Below are 23,594 nucleotides of genomic sequence, written 5' to 3' on the forward strand. Positions count from 1 at the left end.
TTCATTTTAATACATTTGTCAATGTAAGTACTAAGTAAGTTTTTAGTATGGTGATTCTGAAAAATTGCCTCCCAGAACACTATTTTCCTAAATTATGTAGTCTGCGATAAATTATTTTAAACAGTTTTGTATAAATCAAGCAGCTGAGCTGAGTTTGAGGCTACAATAAATGATGTCTTTAACTTACTTTGCACACTAATTACTGTAATAACTGTGACACTATTGTTGTCTGTACTACTTTAGACTGCAGGGAGGTTATAATTCAGTTTTAATAGTTTAAAACAACTCTTTTCTATACCAATGACAAGGTTGTTTGTTTTCATTTAGTATATTTTGGAATGCACAAATAATTTATTTAAATAAAGGTATATACAAATATGATGAAGGAAAAACTCTACAGAATTCAGTACAATGGCTGCATGCACTGGGAATGATGCTATGATTTGCTTCAGAGGCGTGGAGTATGAACTGAAAACTAGGAAAACTTTTGACGGTGTGCTGAAAATCCCATCACCACATCGAAGGGTCTTCAAACCTGCAATACATATTATGAATTAAAATAAAAAAATTAAACACATTGTAAAGCCCTTTCTGAAAAATCCAAAGTTAGAAATAGCTAAAATTTTCATTTTAATACTAGCAGCAATATGGAATAGGTATGCATATTTGCAGTTGAAGATCGTATATGCAACTCCCATCAAAGCAGAGGCATCCTGCTTGGCCAAATGTCTGTACTTTGGGACCAGAACTTACCCCTCCATTCTGCTGCCCAGATGGCATGTTCTTACATCACTGGGATTCACTGCAAAGCTGCTTTATGCTATTAAGAAGCACTTCATCAAATTCAGCTAGAAAACTATGATATGTTGAAATACAAACTCTTACTCAGAAGTAAACAGAGAGAATTCACTGAGCTAAAAAAAAAAAAAAGAACAAAACAACAAAAAACCCAAAAAACATCATGCTGTTAGCACCTTCAAACAAAACCGAAGTCCACAGCCACCATCCTAAAATATTATTGTGGTATTGCACTGCTCAGTATCAAACATTTGAAGCAGGTGTTGAAAGGGATGCTGAGGGCAGGATTTGATCTAGAGGTCCTCTGCTTGCAAATAGCTGTTCTGTCTACACAGAAAGTAAATCAACAAGTGGAGAACATGGAGAGAGACTGGAGGAAATGCATTTGCCATAATTTTTGCCATCTAAAAGTTGGACATCTAGTCTTCCTTCACAGTCACTGGGGAGACACTGGCACCGTGAGAGGGCAATTGATCCTGCCCATTTTCAGATGGAAAGCTCATTTTGGAGATACCCGTCCCTCCAATTTGACTGGAAAGGCAGCCTAGACAACTACTTCTCAGTAGATACCCAACTTCTAAAGAGGCATAGTAGGGGAGACACATCCTGTTATTGAGTTTTAAAGGTTTTCTCATGACTCCACAGGCTCGACAAGATCAGAAACATGCCACATCACATGTTTTTGTCATAAGAACTGATTTGTACTCAGGTCCAGGTGCCTCCTTTTTTTCATTCCTTAACTTCCTACATTTTATCTGGTTGCTATAAGAATCTCTCTAAACTTACTTTATACGTTCAGACATACACCTAGACCACAAAATAGTTTGGGGCATACATTAGCCAGCAAAAGTGAAATGTCACACCAGGCCAGCCAAGCTGAATACAGTTAAGTTGTTTATTAATACCTCAATGTTTAGTTACCAAGTTTGTTCCCGAGAACTCATGAAGTATCTCTCTCTCTCACTGATTCACTGAGTGCAAATTACATCTGCTCCGCAACTGGCTGCATATTTAACTGTTTCTAAAAGATATACTTCATTAATTTCAGTTCAGAATAATAGCACTCTGCCTTTCATTCATTCAGCCTGGCTTCCTGCAGGAGGAAGGCTTTAGGCAGCCATGTTGTACCTGGGCATATTTGCTGTGTGTCCAGCTGTCCACCCCTGCGTGGCTCCCCTAACTTCCCCACCAGCTTTCAAACCCTCTGGACAATTTCAACCAAGTCAGAGAGAGGTACAGATATCTCCGAGATATTAAGTTCCTGATGTGCCATGAAACACAGGACCGGGTAGAAAGAAGATTTAATTATGTCCTCACATGGAGGAAAAAGCTGGAGCGGGGTTCAGAATCCATACAGGGTTTTATCCTAGAAAACATATCCATAGGAAACTAGACATCATTGTTCCCAGGACTCTCATAATTGTCATCAATGAATGACAAATATCATACGCAGTTTAAAGTGCTGTTACAGGGGGTATGAAATAGAAATCTGTTTCTCATCAATTCTCAATCTTAAATGCAGACTAGTTTGTTATTTTGCTCATGAGTTTCTGCTCCCTGGTGTGTTATAAATAGCATTATTGAAACAATAATAATAACCATAAAGTTTTGTTATGAAGGGGTGAAATTACAGAGAGTATTAGACTTTGTACTACCCTGTGTGTTGCCTCAAATTCATGGCAGCGGAAATTTCCCATTATGTGAGGGCTCTGCCTTGTCATTACCAAACACAAAATAGTCTAATACATTTCACTGCACTCCATGCAGTTTTTTACATAAGCATCTGCAGAGAAAACTGCATCCCCACAGCTGTGGTTAGTCATCAAACCATAAGTCAATGGTCTCCCTATGTGCAGAACCGTAAGTCTCACGGACAACCTTCCTTGATGGCAGTAGAAATTTTGGTCACCTTTTGGTGACGAGATCATGCCCGAAGTTCAGTGCTACAAACTACTATGCTTAAGTACTTAACTAGTCTAAGTGAGCTTTGCACAGCTGATGAAAATGCAGAGCATTTGCTTGTAGACTCCTGAGATGACTACTGCATAAAAATTTATTTCTGCAGTAGAAGTATTATCAGCATACTTCAGGCTATCAGTAAAGGCTTAAACTGAGCTCACTCATGCTTGATTGCAAGCAAAATTAAAACCAATATTTTTTTTCATGAGACAACCCCCACTCCCATATCTTACGTTTTCAACATACTTTTAGCTGTGTAAATTGTAGTCACCACTACAGTATCTTACATTATAGCTAAACTGTCATTACCTAACTAGATAAATACAGTATGTACATCTGAAATCCCACTGTTGCTTGAAACAGCACTGTTATTTTTAACCAAGTGCAAATGGAAAGATGAAGGCCTTTTTTCCCCTTTGTAAAATATTAGGTACAAAACCAATGTGAAATACTGTATTTTAAAGACCAGTCACAGCCATGCATTTGTGTATAAGTTAATGTGTGTCCATATTTACTACTCATACATATTTAGAGGAAAAATGCAAACCTCTTTGAGTAGCAAATGAGTAGAAATATGCCATTTTGAGGGCTCTAATCTATCATCATACATCAGCGTACAATTCTGTGTAATAAAGCCCAGTAAGGGGCAAGCGTTGTGGGAATGCTTCCCTTCCAAACAGCAGGTATGGCCTGCTCCCAAACTCAGGAAATGAGGAGTTTGGACTATATTATATCTGGTAAGGCATTTCTTGCATTCAGAGATAGTGCCAGATCTTAACAAAAAAGGAATTAAAAATGTTTTTTCAGGACATGTCTACCCAGCTGTTAGTGGCATATGTTTTCTCCCTGTGAAACAGATTTATTGATAACAAATGAAACTGTTAAATCTAAACGAGAAGTGAAATCCACCACAAAACTTCTTCATACATACCTGGATCTAGGAATATTTTCTGTGCTTTCCCTCAACAAGAGGTCTGAGATCAGTGTCTCTGGGCTTGATCTCTTTCCATATCTAAGGAAAGAGAAAAAAAAGTACATTTTTGTATATGTCAGTTTTTAAAAAATGAAGACTAAGCATGGAACCATTAAACAAATCTTCTCAGAAAAACTGAACAGAGCAGACATAAAGACAACTTTCCAGCACGTATTTTAACTTGAGTTAGCCATGTGAGAAAATGTTCACTTTTCAGTATGTCTTTGGATATTTTTTTTTCCATAATCATGTTACATGATAGTATGAAGAAACTCTGAATCTTTCTCAATTTCATGGCTGTTCCTGGATACTCTAAGGCCTTGCCCCTTACTGATGTGAGCATGGAGGAAGGGGGAAGAAGTTGGGCATGATGTGACCTCCAAGCATGTAATTCCTACCTACAAACCCAGTTCCATCATCTTACTAGCTTTCACACTGTTTTAGATGCTTCTGTATTGTACATGAGGAGTCAATTTTATCTATTAAGTGAACAGAAAACTCAGATATGCCATATTATCCAAGGAACTAGCCAAGATTTTTTAAGATAGCTAGTACACCTGGGGCTGCCCAACACATCGCACATTAGGTTGTAAAAACTGAGCTACCCCAAGGTAATTGTCACTTTTGAACTACATGGCCATGGGAGAGAAAACTTTCTGAATCAGAGTTCTTCTTCCATTAAATGGGATATTACCAGCTACCTTTGTCCTATATTTATGTGGCAGCTGTCTTTCTATTGCCTTCTTTTTTTTTTTAAATCCTGGATACTATGCATTGCTCAACAGTTAAAAGTACTGCAATTCTTGGTTCTTGGAAAGGAATTTTCTCTCTTTTCCTGTGAAAACAGAAGCAACAATGAGCAGCCAGCTTGACAGACACTTCTTCACTATAAGGATTCATTAGTCTAAGAGTGATAACTATAAGCAAACGCTCCCTTGGTTGGAAAGAATTAAGATCATGGTTTGTAACTTATGTATGTAATTAGTCTGAATCACCAAGTACATTAACAGATAACAGCCTTGTGAATGCCACTTGAGTGAAATTCTGATTCCAGAGAAATCAAAGGTGTAATTAAGGACTTAGATTTTATCCATTGCTATCAAGATCTTTCTCCAATGACTTGATCTAAATTTGGGGGGGGGAACAAAACAACAAAAACCCTTCCAAAACTATATTTCAAAAGCTAGCAGTTTTACCTGTTGATGGCATGACTTACTGAAAAGTGGAAACATATCCCACTTTTCAATCATTTTATTCAACTTTTTGTATTTTTACACTGCCTTTATCATTTTAGTACATCACCTGTGCCGCAGAAAGGCAAAGCATCAGTTTCAGAATTTTAAAGTAAATTTCTTCTTAATCTAAACTGACTGAAAGCAGGTATCTGAAAAGAACCAGCCAGACATAGTAAAATGCTATTACAATAATGCAATCAAGCATGATACTGAATCAAATACCTTGCTCTCCATCACCTCAAAGGGATTTCTTTCTTTCTGTTTCCCTATTCCAATTAATATGTATGTGACCTGGACTTCAGCTGAGGGTGAATCTAGTTTGTCATTGTTTTAAAGAAACAGATTTAACAAATCAACAGCTTGCTCCAACAGCTTACACTTGAGCAAAATTCCCACTAATGTCTGGAGTGCAGAGATTTGGACAAATCATGAAGACAATTGTGTTGGGGAGATACCTTTTATATGAGTCCCTTCAAGCGCCTTCAGCACTGCTACCTGTGCTGGAAGAACCCACCGTATGTTCACATAGCGAAGCTGCACACGAGGCAATTGCCAACTGCGACCAACTGGGCTGGCCAAGGAGCAGCTGCTCTTCCTATGTCAGCTGCCTGAGCCTCCTGTCTGCCCCATAATTTTGCCACTGGGAAATAACCATGCTACAGCCATAATAAAACGAGGCCACGGACAAAGTCAATCTCTTCTTACTGAAGCAAATGCCTTGGGAGATCTTTGCTCCAGCTGCTTCGTGCTTTGCTCCTTGTCTACCCTGCCCAGCTCTGAGACAATGTGAACACAGAAAGTCAGGCCTTTATTTGCTGTTTGGGAAATACTTTTAATCAAATATCATCACTGTTTTAAAAGAACAAGGCTCCAAGCTTTCTGAAAATACCTGGCCATGTTTTATGCTCAGCTTGAGATATCGAGGCCTTTTTTCGGGCATGCTGATAACCCACAACTCCAGTTGAAGTCAAAGGGATTGAAGAGTAAATATACTTATTCTGATTAGGGACATAGTATCTCAACAAAATCTCAAAGCTTCCTATGAAAACTTAGGTCTTGGGAGTCAAATCCCATCGATGTCCAAGGCTGGCAACAGGAGCTGAGGGATCATGTGGGTCTGACTCAGAAAACTGCCAAAAAACCCCAAGCTCCCAAGATTTGCTCCCTTCCCCATTAAAGGGTGTTGACATGAAGTGGGAGCATCAGTACTGCCTAAGTCAGACACACTTTCAGATATTCTCTGCCCTGCCTATAGTTCCAGCCATTTCCAGCACAAATGGCCTTACTGTTTTGCTACAGCACAGAAGAGGCACAGATTCATGAACAAGCTACACAGGACAAGAAAGAAAGAGGGCCTGTTGGCAAGAGGGAGTACAGGTAGTACCAAGTAGCAAAAGGACGAGTGATTCAAGCAAAGATGGGCTCTTAAAAAAGCCCCCTGAACAGTGCAGTAGAGGGGTATGCGGCAAGGACCACAGGACGGTTTTGAGGACAGAGGTGGGACTAATCCAAAGACACACAGACATCTGCAGGGTAGGAGTCTGCATCTGTGCTGGTTACCTTAGGCTCTCTTTTAAGTCATAAAGACCTGGCGCATAAGAAACAAGGGATCTCATCAGAAACGAGAAGCTTGAGACAGGCCTGGTAACCTGCACCCTACAAGTACCTGTTTCCCTCAGCTAACCTCAAAGGGGTATAAAGCTGATGGGCACAGATGTCTTGTCTAAAGCTAAGTGAGATGGATCTGAAAGAGAAGGATCTGAAAGGAAAGAGGGAGCAAAGCAGCCACACAGACAAGGTCTAAAGACAACAAGAGAAAGATGGTCTGGAAGGAAGAAGCTTCATGGGAGCTGGGGTGAAGACCCTGTGGGTCACAGTAGCTCAGAGGAGAACGACACCCAAATGCTTGGGTTAGGCCAGAAGTGGAAGCCAGAAGGATGAGCCAGAAGGTTATTCGTAATCACAAAAACATCAAAAAAGACTAGACAGATGAACCTGAAGAGAGAAAAGCATCAATTTCTTCATCCTTTCCCAACATGCTCTTACTGCTCCATCTCACCAGTTGTACAGTGACCGGGCGAGAGACTGAGCACAGCTTGCTCACACACCCTCAGGAGGAGCAGGGCGAGTCCCTGGACCCCTCGTCTCCCCCCTGTCACAGGGCTCCCAAGCAGCATCAGGCACAAAAGGTAGAGGTAAAAAGCTGTAAGAAGAGAGAAAGCTTCGAGCACATCTGCTGAAACAGACCAAATGATCATCCTGAGACCAGTCCAAAATGCTTCAAAAGTTACTGATTCATTTTGCAAGTGACTGTCACTGCTGAAACAGGGAACCTCCAGGAGCTCAGTTAAGCTTTCCAAACAGAGGTAGCACTTACTTTATTTCTGCACTGTTAATTCACCACACAGTGGAAACAGCACACAATATTTTGGTTTGTTTTTTTTTTTTAGTTAACCTATGTGGTCAACTTTAAAATGTGTATCATGAAGTTGCCATTGTGGTGGGTTTTTTCTGCCAGCTTTCTTGTATTTCCAGGTCAGTTCTGTTCCCTTTAAATATGAGAGGGTGGGTGGGAAATCTAGGTAAAATCTGAAGAACAAAATTTAAATTCTGCATTGTTTTATCCATCAGCAACAATAACTATTCCAGTTCATTTCAGAACTCAGATCCACACAGAAGAATGAAAGCGGTCTCAGTCTCTGAGTTGTGTACTTGCACCCCAGAAGTTAGGGAAGAAAAGCTACACAGTCAACGTTAAAGCAAGAATACAGGGCACCCTCCAGAAGTGGAGGCTGAATACAGAAAGGAGGGATCATTTGGGTTTGGAGGGTTTGTTTGTTTGTTTTTAAATATGACCTCTTTTTGGACAGGAACCACCTTTGAAATCAGAGACAAAAGAAAAAAAAGAAGAGATGAGAAACCAGCCTGGAGATCCCACCGCATGCAAGGGAAAAGGGCAGCAGAGGCAGAACGCAAGGACCAGATTGTTTTAGCAGTAATCTAGACAAAAAGTTATCCAAGCACAATCACACAGAAGCATGCCATACACATGAACGAGTTGTGAATATTGCTTTAAAAGTTCAAGACTGAAGAACTGTATTTCTATCAGTCTCTTCATCTGTGTTATGCTATTAGTGCACTGGCAGACAGTGTTATGGGTTTGCCGGGAAAGCTCTCAGTCACACGATAGCCTCCCTTCTAATTTAATTCTTCAGACTTCTAGAGGGACAAATGAAAGCCTAATTTTAGACCTCTCATCTGGTTTTGATATTAAACAAATAGATAAATATGTCAAAGCTCTTCTGGGTCACACACTGTTCAGGGACCGCAGGAGAAACTTCTACTAATCACACAGCCTAAACTGGACAGATGGTCCCAGAGAAAATGATTTTTTATAATAATTTGCACTTTTTGCAGACTGAGCCTTTACCCCTATTTTAACGAGCACAGTCATCCCCAGAAAGCCAGTTTAGAGCCAGGCAGGTTCGGGTCACAATCTTTTCTCTTTCAGCTTGGGCTTGGGTTCTTCCTTGTGATCTTGAGAGAGTTTTTGTTAAGGACCTGTGGGGTTTTTGGCACACAGCACTGCAAGAAGTAGCTGGCAAACCATGAAGCATCTGGACTACAACTCCTCAGCAAGGCTAGAGGGGCACTTTTTCTCATCAAAATCTTCACTAGAGTCGGTGACAGCAATGGAAGTGGGAAACTGCGCCTACTGCCCTATCTAACTCTCCCCAACTCCCAGGTTAGTTGTTTTCTCTCCCTTTTGGGGGGCTTTCCCCATGCACGCTGCCCTGCGGTTCATGCTCCTGCCTGCCAGCCCATCTGTGCTAGGGCTAAAAAGGGCTGAGAGAGCAGAGGCAGCATCGACACCCCTGCCCCTTCTGCCAACTTGGATGGTGGAAATTCAGCCCCGGACCCAAAGGCGACTCAGGGGTGCATGGCTGTTACTCTCTAAAGGGAGTCTGTGCATCACATCTTTCTCCGTGTCGGTGGGGGAAGCAGGGTGAGCCACCCAGGTGCAAGGGGGAACCCCACTTTCCTCCCCTGAGCCTCGCCAAGGAAAAAGGCAGCCTGGCAAGTGGGAAAGGGGGATGCTGGCCGGGCCGCTCTGCCTACCTCTGCCTGGTGATGAGGTTGATGTAGTGCCTCAGCGCCGAGTAGTATCTGGCCATGTCCTCTGCCGGGGCATCCTCGCCGGGACTGTCCGGTTTGGAGGGGTACGCCTCTGCCAGCGTCCCCAGGCAGACCAGCAGCGACAGGGCGAAAGTCAACACCGACACCCACAGCCTCACGGTGCCCTGCATCTGCACGGTGGGATGGGATGGGATGGGATGGGATGGGAGAGAGCCGCCGTCAGCACCCGCCCCGACGGCGGGAGCAGCGCGGCCGCCCCAGCGCGCCGCGGCCCGGGCCGTCCCCCGTTCCCGTTCCCGTTCCCGTCCCCAAGCCCAAGCCCAAGCCCAAGCCCAAACCCAAGCCCAAGCCCGCCCCGTCGCGGCACTCACGGCGGCGGCTGCAGCGGAGCGGCTCTCGGCTCAGCGAGGCGCTTCTGTCCGTGGGTCGGGGCTCCCGAGTGCGGGGCTCCGCGCATCGCCGGGGTGTTTTAAGGCTTCCCCGGCAGGCAGGAGGGGCCTCGGGCGATCACGCCTCGCCTGCTCCGGTTCCCCCCCGCCCCGCTGCGCCTGCCCCTGCCCCGGGAGGGGCACCGCGGCCGCGGCCGGGCGGGGCCGGGCGGGACCGGGGGGGCGGGCGCCGCCGCTGCCCCCGCCGCAGCCCGCGCACCGCCCCCGCGAATCCCACCCGCGGGCTGCAGCGGGCTCTGTCCCCCGGCTCTGTCCCCCGGCTCTGCCCCCGGGCTCTGCCCCCGGGCTCCGCATCGGCCCCGCGTGTCCCGGGGCGGCCGCGGGAGCCCGGCTGCCTCGCACTGGGGAGCCGCCGTGCCGCCCGGTGCCCGGAGCCGGCAGGGGAAGGGGAGCGAGTGCGGGGAACGAGTTTACCTCGCTCCTGTGGCACCGGGGGGGGGGGGGGCCAGGCTTGAGCTTCATAGCAGGAGTGCTGCCGAAAACAAAACCAAGAAAGCAAAACGATTTGGGGCAACCAAAAATGCCAAATCGGTACCACAGGCTGAGACATCATACCTACTAAACGGGTAAATCTTGAGGTTTAACTCCCCAGGGGACTGGCAGCAGAGCTGCAGCAATGAAATTGTACGTCCCTCCGTGCCCACTCTGCCAGAGAGACCCTCTACACCCCTGCCCAGGGCTACCTTCTGAGTGGCTTTTCTAAAAAGTGACTTTATTCTGTTTTATTTCTGCGCTTGAGACACATGCTGCAGGAAACAGCTCACCAATGCCATGGGATCACGACAGCCTTTCCAGTAGCTGCTCTGACCCAAGGGAACCACTGCTGGATCTGGGACACGGCAACTTCTCCCAGCAACATGGGACTACAGGTGCCAGATTTACGCATCTCCCTAAACTTGTCCAGACCTAGAGTCAGTAGGGAGAGATGGGCACCCTGACAGTGATCTGATCCCTCTTACAACGGAGGTTTGAGATAAGCAGAGTTGACATCTTCTGGCAACATACCCTTCTCTGCTGATTACAGGCTAGGCTAGACTAGACACCTGACTGCCAGAGTGCCTGAAGTTGGGGAAGATGAATTCAACACAAACAAAGTTTCAGAATTTGTTGAAGAGTTTGGTAGAGTTGGAAACTATTCATCCATATTAGTAAAATTAAGTTAATTCTTTAGGAACAGGTAATTTGATTAGCATCTTGATGACCAATGACTAATGCCAGTTGGAATGACAAATCATGACTCTGATCATATCTTATTTTTACTGTAATTTGAAGGTAAAATAACAGTCACCCAAGTAAGAACATTAGACATACTGACAGAAAGCTTTAAGACATATTCTAAAATTATATCATACATATACTACTGTAAATGTAGTTATTAATTTCTATAGTTATTATCATATGCAGTTATTGGCTTAATAATAATCCAGCAGATTCTGAAAAACAATCTTTAGTTTGCAAGAGTAAAGCCAGAAATCGTTTTCATCACTCCAGAAACAGAATCTCAACATTATCTAAAAAAAACACGCTAGCAAATAAATGGCTCTTGCAGCGTGCGAGAAAGCTTACTGGACTATGTCCATTTCAAGCCATGGAAGCTTCCAGAGCTCTTAACATCAAGAGATATTTTGAAATCTTCATGACTCCATAGTGCACTGGCCACAAACCTTACAGCAAGATTACAGGCTGCCTTTTATCACATACTGAGTGAAGAATTTTAATGTGTGTGAATAATTTTCCATGCCACAGCCAGCAACTCTAGCTCCTAATTTCAGTAGATCTGTGCGTAGGGTGACATCACGTCTTACAAAGTGGCCTCATTGCATCTCCGCGCTCTCTGTCCTCCCACCAGCAGCACTCCTGCACATTCGATGTTCACGTTGTCCTCACGTTGGCTCAACAGAAGCAGCTGCTGTGACAGTCTGATACCTGTGACACTGCAAATGCCCTAGAGAGCAATTGTGCTCTGGCTCCATCACTTTCCTTTTGCCATGCTGAATCTAATAAGCTGCCTAAGCCAAAGCTTGCATTGATCCAGTTTATCAGCTTTTATGGGGTGTAGGCGACAAGCAGTGACAGCCCCGGAGACTGGAGCATCTGGGAAGGTGTGCCACAATGACAGCTGTCACCAGCTTCGCCCTGATTCTGCCACAACCATCTCCCACCAGCTCACAGGTCTGGGGGTGACTTTCTCACCATTAAACTCTTTCACCACTTACAACTGAGATATTGCTTCTCTCCCACTAGCACCACTATTTTTACACTATCAGTCTTCAAGGTAGTTCAAAGAAAGAGGAATAAGCTAACAGACTAGCAAGCAATGAAGTCTGGCATCTACACACTTACTTGGGCTATAAGGAGGCAATGACATTCCCCCATCAGAGGTAGGTCTGTATTGCTTGATGCAGCAGTATGTTGCGCTGCCGTGTCTTGGCACAGACCACCACCCGGGCAGTCGTCTGTCGACATCTCCAGAAACCCTGGATGAATCCCTGCTCTTTTCCTAGTGATGAGGTACAAGAACTAAGCTGCTCCCTCCAAGGAAATGATTAATGAATCATACCTGCTAAGTCCCTCTACAAAAAACTGGGTCTGGAGCAACAGCTCCCCACAAAAATAGGGTATAGACCACACTAACAGTCAGTTTGCTTCACAGCATGAAGAGGAGTGAGGGAAACCCTCTTTCTTATGCAGGAGGAGGAATCAAACTCACCTCCCATATGAGACAGCAGCTCCTGCAACTGCAGGCTGCTTGGCAGGGTCTGGGGAGAGGTTTTCTTCCTCGCGGCACCATGACCCCAACCAACTCATCTGTTGTGTCTTACCTTTGGACGAAGTAGCCTCTCCCAGCTTGTGCTGAGTTTGGACTCACACTCCCACTCTGAGTGGCCTAAAGGTTCATGAGATGTCAAACCTTACCACTCTCACTGCACCTTCAGAATAACATTTCTTTCCATACAGTTCCAGCATTTAATTTGGGAAACCCAAAATACTGACCCCAAAATTTTAAATCACTCTGCTTTCCACAGTGCCTATATCTGCAACAGTACTGAGGCACTGCTCAGCTCCAGGTGTGTGCTTATGCCCCATTTCATCATTTAAGATGAAGCATACACCCTAGAGCTTTCTTAAGTCTGGAAACTTTTATGTTTGGAGCCATTCTGTAAGTTGTTACAAAAATTTCCTCTCTCTTTTTCTGTTTTGAAACACTGAAAATCCATACAGCCTCATCCAGTTCCTACCATAAAACATATATTAAGGTTAAATAACATTGATAAAACATACTTTGGATACATAACATAATCATCAATATAATCTCAATGCAACAAATATTGGCATTTTAAAATTGGTGAAACAAAACCTATGCCTAAAGTTACAGATGTATATAGGCTCTGGTGTATCAGTGAGACTGAGTGTCCCTGGGTCTCAGTGATCTTAATGGGTGTTTTACAAGTGGTGTCCAGAGTCAAGGTCTCCTGCACCTTTGATGACACCTGTTGATGATTACTCCACATGGACGCTTGCCCAGCCTTGCTGTCCTCGCACAAAGCAGGCAGGCATTTGTATTCTGGAAACGGCAGAGCTCTACTTTCCACAAGCAGCTTTAGGATGGGCTATAAAGGTGAACAAGAAGAAGGTGAGGGTAGTTGGAAAAGAAATGAGTAAGACTCAGAGGAGCTGATGAAGAAAGTTGGGAAGAACGGATGGAGTTCAAGACTGCAGCCTGGGAGAGAGAGCAGAAAGACACAGGCGTAGCTCAGGTATGGCAGCACTTAGATGTCCACATTTTTTCTTTGCCAAATATTATGGGCTTGCAGATATGCAGCTCCTAGCTACACTATAGCTAAGCAATCAAGAGCTGGAAGAGTGTTTAACTACATACAGAGAGAAACATGGGTGCTTCAAAGCTGTGAGCAGGTATCGATGCCAGGTACAGCACCAATGGGAAAAAAGTGAAAAGGAACGACATTTAAAGATTCAATAGACAGCTGTTTAGCCTACAAATTTTAGACTACACTAAGAACAGAAGACTTCCAAGATATCAACATACTAGAAGTAAGATGATATTGTTATACAAGCAGCATAAATGTGAAAGAAAATTCCAGTCATTTATTAATGGTAATATATACAATTGCATTAAACAGGGGCATGATATTTGCCTTAATGAAAACAAAATTTAGTGTGGTTAACTTTGGACAGAATATTATTTATAACATGCTTTCTGTGGTAGATATGGAATTAAAGCTGTTCTTTATTATTTCAAATACACATAATGTCATTTTCTCACTGCAACAAAGTAAGGTTATGTGCATCAGTGATCCTAAACTAGCATTCCGTAACAGCCCATTAATAGTCCTTGTTTTAAATACAAGAAAAAGATCAATCTCCTAGTAAAGGGAAAGTGTTAAAAATTGGAGCCCCAGGAAGAAAAGGTTTATGTGGTACTAGAGACCTGGAAATGGCAGATTTTATCAGCTGATGTCGCCCGTGCTCTCGCAGTTAAAATGTCTCACTAAAGGTTTCCATAGCTGCGCAAACCTTCCAGAAATGCTGAATCTTTAGGACTGGAAGTTCAGTCAGATAAGCAGTGTATAATTATTCAGTAGTCACATGAATTTATCTGAACCTATTTGGACAGAAAATGGGGCTGTTAATCTCACAAAATCAGGCTCTCACACACTTTACAGTATTGCTGATTTCAGTCTGCTTAGCAATACTTTCAGAAAAGCTTCTCATTGTGCTTTGATACATCACACCAGCACCTACATTTCCAAACTTTTATGTGTCCCTTTCAGTCCTTTTATTTGTCTTCCCCTGTACATACAGGTAAGAGTTTAACAGAACACCCTCTAATCCTAAAGCGACCACCCCTTCCCGTCTGACTACCTGTGCCTGTACGTCGCCTTTCCCCGCAGCACCAGGACAGTCCATCACTGATGCCAGGGAGATGGGTGGTATTCACACACCAAGGCGGTGAGTGCCTTCACGTGCCACGGCGGCGTGACACCGCAGGCACCGAGCTACCACGCCAAGCCACAGACCCGTCTGTGTGGCACCTCCTGCCCTCCAGCAAGGAAAGGGAAAGGCAACTCTCCTTGGCATGAGCTGCTTCCAGGGGTACACGAATGGCTCCCATACAACTACTTGACTGGGAGGTTCAGACCCGAGATGTAATACAAATAAACCCTTTGCTATTTAAAGCAATGTTGTTCATAGCTTCACATGAAAAGCCCTGCAAGCATTGGACTCACAATCACAGCAACATATGACTGGAAACCAGAAAAATGAAACTTGGTTTCAGTGGAATCTTATAATGAAAGTTGTTGTTTTTCTTTTCTGGAAACACAGCCAGAGAGACTTCTAAAGTGCTGCAACGAGGTCAGAGGGGCATCAGCAATTGTCCTGAGGACACACAGTACAATGCACAGTTTTGACAGGACCACAAAGATACTCAAATAAGCAACAAAACCAAACCCAGTATTTGCAACTGTAATGACATTTGTTTTGCTATATCTTCTTCCCTTTCCCACTCCCCCAGGACAATAGAAAAACAAAGACAGATTAGTAGGATGGAGATCAGAACGCTACCTCTGGCAACACATCTACTGCTGAGACCAAAGTCAGTAAGGAACAGCTTGCAAGAAGATAGTTGTTTAAAGCAAATGAATCAAGCGTTTATATCAGAAACAAAAAAATCTCCACAGTGAAAGAAAGTGTTTTTTCATGCGTATAAGATGAGGAAGTTGGCAAAGCTGTCATGACTTAAAGACAACCAGAATTACTAGAATTAACCATTCTCTGCTTCAGTGTATCCCATTAAAGCGGTAAATAGGAGGAAGCGTGAGAGAAATCCAGACAGGCTATGCTGTAAGATGGTGCTGAGTGACTCTGCTTGAAACTGAAACAACAAAGACTTGCCTGAAACATAAGAGATATCAGAGGTTGATGGGATTGTGCCAAGGACTGAAGAAATCCAATCACACTTACGTGGAGAACTGTCACACATCTTACCTGCAGGGAGTAAATCAGAGAGGCAGATATAAGACAGACATCTGCAAAGGCTTCTGAAAAACCCTGCTATGTGTGTTCATTCGCAGAATATTACTACTTACTGATATGTGTACAGAAGTGAATTCATCTACATCCAAGGCACTGGAGCTGAAAAACATCCTTATGCTTAAAATGGGGATATTATACACACACACAAAAAAATCTTCTCTCCTAGCAGATTCACAGTCCAAGCACAGTCAGAATCACTTTTGCTTCCTGTCCTGTAACATTGACACAGCTGAGAGTTAACTTTCTCCCATATGGTTTCATAATTTTCTATGTGTTGAATGCTTTATTACTTGTCATGGCACGCAGCACAGGAAATGTTAAGTCCCAAAGTTGCAGCACTTTTTAAAAGCAGACCTAAACTTTGAGACAGGGGTGATTGATAGATTGAATTCAGGGTAATCCAGGATGGCATTTGCCTCTGCTAGCTTTGGCTATCCAAAATGTAGGCTCTTGCTTTAAAAATTGGTCCAGCCTCTCCCTATCGTCAAAAAAAAAAAAAAGAAAAAAAAAAAGAAAAAAAAGCAGGCAGCTGCAGAGCAATTCACCTAAGATAAATGTTCATCACAACTGGGAACCCACCAAGAGATGCTCCTTTCTCCGTGTCATCTTAAAACGTAGAGATCATAGACTACCCAATCATGCACAGTCAAAGAAACCAAAGAAAAAACCACTCACTGGTGACAGGGAATCCTTCGCCATCACAAGGGCTTGGGTACCACAGAGGATGACAACAGTTGTCCATACATCATTCTTCATTTACACCCTGACATGCACCTTTGAAATGACAGGCCTAGGATTTAGGAAAGGGTCATACACTTAAGATAGCGTCATACTGACTGTACTGGTCTCACAGAGCAGGGACACATGGAAATGGCTTGATATGCTCCTAAAAAAATGTCCAAAGGGTCTTGGCTGTGCGCTGGCCTTATGCAGTTTGATTGTGTCTTTAGCTAATAGCTTTTACACTACTGCTAAATGGGTGAGTGCCATCAAATTAATTCCATGTTCAGTCATGAATTCAATAATTCTGACAACAGGAAAGAAATGTTTATCCATTATTCGGGGTTTTTTTCCTCGCAAACCGGTGCAGTTTGGAGCAAAAGAGCATGACAGCTGTAACGGTAAGGGCAGGCTTATTCTGTATATGACAAGCATAACAAGAATATGGATTACAAACTCTAGCATTGAAACATACCTTCTAAAGTTCTTACACTGTTAAAACTAATTATCTATTTTGTATTTTAGTTCTTACCATCTCCTCTTAATCCACTCACACAACTTTCTCTCAGGCACTAAGGTCCTGGTAAAGTAAATCAAAACACATCTTCAACAAACATGACTGAAAATGGATTCTGCCTGATGTAAGTACATTTACTCTTTTTTTCCTTTGCTTGAATTTTGACAATATGTTCTTATTCACTGATATCATACATTATTTTATTAAAATTAGCAGTGATATTATTTATGCAAATAGAAGCAACTGTGCAAGAAGTGATGCGGTGCCCCCTCATCCTACTGCAGTGCTGTCTGTAGCCTCACCTGTTAATTGTTGCCTGCTGAGAGACTGCATCAGTAAATATGGAGTTACCCGCTTTGTAATCACCATGCTTATATTTGAGTTTAAGATCTTGCGGAAACGCCTTTCTTTCTACACTCTCCCATGAGAGAAGGAACAGACTTAAATACTTTTGACTCCCTTTATGCATTACGCTAACCTCCACCCAAAGCAGGAAAAGACAAAGGGCTTTACAAGAGCTGTAATGCTTGAATGGGAACTGAATTCTGGGAAGCATCAGTATGGGTCGGATGAAGGGACCAGCTGCAGGCTGGAAGCCAAAGGTGGCATGCTGCCAGCCGTGCTACACGTACAACGCCAGGGCTCTGCTGATAGATGGAGGGATGGTCGACAGAGAAGACAGCAGATCAGGTGTTGACCCTTCTCAGATTTTCAAAAGCTTCAAGCATAGCTTCACAGGAGAATATTTTGGTTCAGCTTTTGGCCTTTGTTCTGCAAAATGCACCTGGCAAAGCACAGACTTGCTACACATGGTGTCCATTCTTTGGATCTTGAAAGGTCTGGATGTAAGATGCCACTGTTGTTGTTTATATAGGCTTGATCCTTTCATTGCCATTTCTTGCCCATGTGTGTTTGAAGGAACTGATGTGATTAAGCTGTCATTTGCCAGGACTTTGCACAAACCCCCCAACAATTTCCTGGCCACCTGGCAATGGGAGACCATCACCTCACTGCTGAAGAGTCAGTGCTCATTCACAACAACCATATTGGCACAAAACTCATAATTTTTACACAGGGATCAAAGTATTATTAGTCAAATAAATATCATCAGAAATCAATGCAGAATTGTATACTTCATTGAGGAGGAGGAAAGACATCCAGGATACCCACAAATCTGATTTTTCTAAGGTACCCGGTCCCACAGTATTCATCTGCAACCATATAAAGTGTGCATGTCTGTGAAATTATCTGTACATGTGTTTCTGGGCATGTAAGAACTTGCCAAACCTGTGGTTGTTTGCACACTTCTGTGTGTCCAAATGGAACCAATAAAACATTGTTCTCAAGAAGCAAAATCTCAACTGTGCAGTGCAATTCCCCAAATCTTACTTATTTGTTTCATACTAGACTTGATAGATCTTTGTAAAACCAGCCAAAATTTCTCCCATTATAAGAATTGACATGATCACTAAATATATTCCAAAGACTTTCTGGCATTTTCTTGGATATCTGTTCTGTGTATTTCCTATGCTTTTAATTGTTCAAAGAATAATAGTGGTTCCTCATTTTTCAGAAGTTTCTGGACAATATTTTTTTTGCCAAGCAGAAGAAAAATCACATTAAAAAGTTGATCCATTATTTAAAGGTGTTAGATCAAACCAGTCCCTACTATAATTTTCTCAAATCCAGCGGTACTATTGAATTGTGGTGGATTCACCATTCTGATGAATTAGCACACCTGCTTTTAATGTACTGGCCTTGCAGTGCAAAATTAATATGACATTATTTTTGCATTGTCATGATGACATTACTATTGAGTTTATATTCTCAGGTTTTAGATTTTTTTTTTTTGTACAGGTAACAGCAATACATAGGCAGAAGTCAAAAAAAATCTCCAACCAGATCCAACGAGATAGAAACGCACAGGAAAACCTTTGGTAAACATTGGCTTATCTTGGGGTTATAGCTGCTTTCACTACTGGAAAAGACCATACTAGCTCATCTGCCACCCAGGCTATATAACTACTAATGGAAATCATTTTAAATATGGTGCAACAGGACATGGTAGCCTGTTTAATTACAGTGTGTCCACCTGCTCAGCTCCTATCAGGGGCAGGACTCTTACCAGCTATGTTTAAAAAACAGCCTCAGATATATTTTCAGGTGAAGCTTTAGTCTTAGTGTTTACTGTGTTTGAAACCAATGTTTTCAGCATGTTTCTGCCTCCAGAAGATCTTAACACGCCCACCTAGTCATGAGATGGATGATAAAAGTACGTTATAGGAAACAAATAAAAAGGATACTCTTGGAGGCTGATTGCCCAGTTCTACGTATTTTCTAAAAGTCATACATTTATAGAATTGGTCCCTGCCCTTCTAGGGAGCTTGAAGAAGGGTAAGATAACCCAGGTCCAGTTAAGCACTGAAGAGGATCCACCCAAAAGGGCAGTCTCACTACAGTGTGGCATCACCATATGACTGGGGAGGCTTTTTAGTCCTGTGCAGCTTTTAGGGGCAAATTATTCCTATGATGGACTCCCAAAGCCTCATTTATCAGTAGCTTTGACTGCTGATGTGATATAACAGTACTGGTACAGGTCAGACCCACTCTGGGTGTATTTCATTGACTCCACATTTATGTGTTAGCTTGTCTGTGCTGCTCATAACCAAAGTACCCAAGCATTTCATAAACAGCAGTGAATTCAGTTTAATTTGCCAGGGAAAAATACAGCCCCACTCCTCGTTAAAAGCAAGTGCCCTAACAAAGTCAATGAGCAGTGCCTTTTGAGAAAAAAAAAATTGCAATGTCTTGTGCAGGAGTTCAGTAGACATCCCTTGGCATACCACATTCTCCATGGACTAGAAACTCCGTGCAAAACCCCTGAAGCTGTTGCTACATGAGCAGTGGTCCCCCAGGACTCGCATAGCCTCAAAAGAAGCCGCTTGTTCCCAAAGCAAATTGCCCTGGGCTGGAATGCAGTAAAATTCCTTGGCTGGCATTGATTTACTGCAAGATAGTGTGTGGTATCAGAAGGATCAGAACATGGCTTTTCTTGTCAAGGAAAGCGGGATGAATGTGCATTCCCAGGGAGGAGGAAATTCCAATACCTGTGAAGAGTCCTGGATCCTGACCCTTGCTTCAGGGATGGTGTATATTCTGTATATCAAAAAATATATATGTACCTCTTGTATTTTAAAGAAACACTGTAAGCAAGAGCCAGCAGACAGGGTTGCCCCTCTCCTTAGAGAATTCCTCTCTTACTGGGTTGAAGAGTCAAATTCTTTTGAGCAGTGGCCCACACCTAGAAATTTTATCATTATAGTGAACATGCACGTGAACATGTTCAGCATACTCCCACCATGCCTCCTTTGCAGGCCTCAGGAGGAGCTTAAACACCTCCCTAACCAAATTGCAGCGGCTCCAAATTGCAGGGGATCTTGATGGGCACTAACGAGTCTGCTGCTTTCAAAATGGAGCCACCAGTTGACTTTGAGTGCTTTCAGCCCTGCTGCTAAAGAGCCACACTCCAAATCTCATCGAGTGACTTAGGCACCCATATCCCACCTCAATTCCAGTTTAGGTGGAACTGAGACAGCATGACTTTTGCCTTTTTTAGTTTGATAAACTAAAACTACTCCTGAAACCAGCATGGGTGCCAGGATCAGATTGTGCTGCATGTCTCTGCAAGCATGATCATTGAGCAGACTAAATCTCAGCTCAGATCACCTCGAACGAAAAGCCACCTCATCTTTGTAGCTCTGAGGGGCATTCTGCAATTTCTCTGTAATTTCAGGTTTCTCAGGGATTTCTCAGGTTTACATTTACAGGCAGGGCTAGTGTAACAGTGGTACCTGTCAGTGATTCCAGAATTCCTCTCAGCTGGATTCAGCACTGCTGATGAAAGTGTGCTGACTCTTAACAAAAATATGTTTCCATATGGAGGAAGCTGTGTCCCTAAATGCAAAAAATGGTGCTACTGCAGAGCAGACCGTAAAAGAAATTATCCTCCTTTGGAAAGTGTCTGGATATCAGTCTTATATAACTTTATGTGAAGTACCTATTTTGCAGGTTTTTTTTAAAAAGCATAACGCATGCCGTTTGCAATGATTTAAAATTTTATCATAGAACACAGTTGAAAAAATATCTATGTGATAGTAAGGATGAAGATAATTTTCTTCGCATTGTGTCCAGATTCCAACAGTATTGAGCTGCAACATAACAGAGGACATCACAACACACCCTTCCCCAAGCCATGGTGTCTGCGTAATCAATCACTAGCAACTGGTCCAGCTTTCCTTGTTGGTTTTTGTTTGGGTTCTCTCGTCACTTTTGACTCTGTTTGAAATCCCAAGCTCTTCTAGTCATTCTAACACAATTCAATGGGTTTATGTTTCATTCTTCAAACTAAAACAGTTATCGCATCATTTATGCCGGCAAAAGTCTGTGTCTGTGCCCGATTAGCAGTCCTCAGGAAAGTGCTGTCTTCACTGGGGTCTGGCCTGGACCCATTTAACTTTTATTAAAGTATAACATCCCCTCACACATGCTCCCACGAGACACTGATGAACCTACTCCAGGAAAGGGGAGAGGGCAGAGGACGGCAAACCTTCATTTTGCTTTTTGTATCTGCTTTTACATTGGTAGTGTAAATATTGTTGAGACGTTACCAAGAAAGACCCTTCTGACAGAGAAACCACATCAGATTAAGCCTCAAGGTTAACCTCATTTTGCAAACAGGTAGAGAGAAAAAACACAGTAAGGTTTAAATAACTAACCCTGCTATTTAAAGTTACACACTCTATTTCTAGGGATAAATTCTGGCTGCTGTACTGGAACAGAAAGGACACGGTCACCACAAAAGTGTCTCCTTAGACTTCAGCTAGCTTGGAGGTGTCCCTATGCATGTCAGGATTTTTGAAATCCACTGAGCTCATCTTTGAGAGTTGCCTGCCCATGATGTGTGGAGGTGGGAACGTGCAGGGAAATGACATATGACCATGTAGGACAAGTGGCCACATCTGCATTAGCAACATCTGCGTTAGCAACTACAGTGATCCAGGGCAGTTCTCTGGCCATGAAGGCAAGGTGACAGCACAGCTTTTGTCCACACAGCTAAACTGTTTTCTCATCCCTAAAACAGGGTAGTCTTGCCCGAACAGCCTCTCTCTGTTCTGGTCATGTCTGACAAGTGCCACCTCTTGGAAGCTTACCGTTTACAGAAGTCTTGGCTTTTATTTCATTTGTTGTTTCATTTATTCATTGGGATTACTTTTTAAGGAGGTTGGTAGGCCTCATGAGTCCAAATCACCAGGGACAGAAGGATCAATGGGCCAAATGTGAATGACGATTTGGAGATGTTCAAGACCACATCAGCTACAAACCAATTTTTGATTATTAGAAAAGTGAAGGTCAAAATTAAAAAAAAAAGTCAAAAGAAAGAAAATGGGTGATTATGTAGATTTGAATGTAGATTATGAGCTAGAAATTTTAACACAAAAAAACCTGATAAGTGAAGCCAAAGGATGCAAATCTATGCTAAAGAGGGCTAACAATAGTCAGAAGGACACTTTGAACATAAAAGGAGCAAAAGGAATCCTAACAGTGGAACTGGAAATTATAAAATTGCCAAAAATAGTCCAGAAAAGGCAGAAGTGTTTAATAAATAACTGTTGTATATTTGGCCAAGGATCAGATGATGTGAACATTTCATAAGAAAATCATGAAACAATTTTCACTCCAACAGTGCATCAGAAGGACGTCAAATAAGAGCTACTGATTTTAGACATATTTATAGCACTAAGTCTCAAAACTAGCATATGAGAGTTTAAAAGGAGCTACGTGAAAACCCCTCTAGACCATTAGTGTTGATTTTTCAATAACTCTTGTAATACCGGGGAAGTTCCAGAAGATGAGAAAAAGTAACGCAACACCAGTATTAAAAAAAAAAAAAAAAAGAGAGAGAATAAATGATACAACTCAGGTAATCACAAGATTGTCAGACTGACTAACATAAATCCCAGGCAAAATAAAGGAATGGCTGATACAGGACCCAATTAGTAAGGAATAAAAGAGAGGCAGTATAATCATCACTCAGCGGTGGTTTTTGGCAAATAGATCCTGTCAAACTAACTTGATATCTTTCTCTGATAAGATTACAAATTGGCTGATAGAGGTAATGGTGTCGCTATATTTGGGCTTCTACAAGGCATTTTATGCAGTTAGTACCATATATTGCAAAAAATGTTTATCAAGAATGCTGTGAATCAACACTGCACACATTAAATGGATTAAAACTGGCAAGCAGTTACATACCAGAACGTCACTGTAAAGATGGGTGTTTTTAGTGAGGTTCAGTGGGGATCCAGTCTTGGTCCTACATCAGTTAACTTTTTTGCCTGGGATGTCGAAGGAAGCGTGAAGTCATCATTGATGAGAACTGTAGATAACACAAAAACTGGGTGAGATGCATATAATTAAGATGATAGATGGCTGACACAGAGGGATTTATGGTGCTTCATGATGCATCAGAGGTGATGTATGATGTTATACACACACACACTTTCTCCCACATATACATAGACCAGCTGGAAGATGCATAAAACAGGGAACATAAAAGCAAACATTCAATGCTTAGCCAAATTTTACCACATGGCAAGGTGGACAGAAGAAAAAAACATGGTATTAAGACCAGCTGGTGGTCATATGTCTAGAAACAAAGGAAGGAGGGCATCTCTGGGGACCCAGTTTGG

The 23,594-nt window shown here is 42.7% G+C and overlaps 1 protein-coding gene across 1 annotated transcript; it reads right to left on the bottom strand.

Moving 5' to 3' along the window:
* Positions 1 to 406: 406 nt before the first annotated feature.
* NPY (neuropeptide Y) lies at positions 407 to 9,272 on the bottom strand (the record flags this gene model as incomplete). Its single annotated transcript, XM_082326997.1, has 3 exons — positions 407 to 535; positions 3,689 to 3,769; positions 9,085 to 9,272. The coding sequence occupies 3 exons, from the start codon at positions 9,270 to 9,272 to the stop codon at positions 511 to 513; spliced, it is 294 nt and encodes a 97-aa protein (XP_082183123.1). The 3' UTR covers positions 407 to 510.
* Positions 9,273 to 23,594: the final 14,322 nt, after the last annotated feature.

The sequence above is a fragment of the Platalea leucorodia genome (assembly GCF_965183815.1).
Source record: "Platalea leucorodia genome assembly, chromosome: 1".
NCBI lineage: Eukaryota > Metazoa > Chordata > Aves > Pelecaniformes > Threskiornithidae > Platalea > Platalea leucorodia.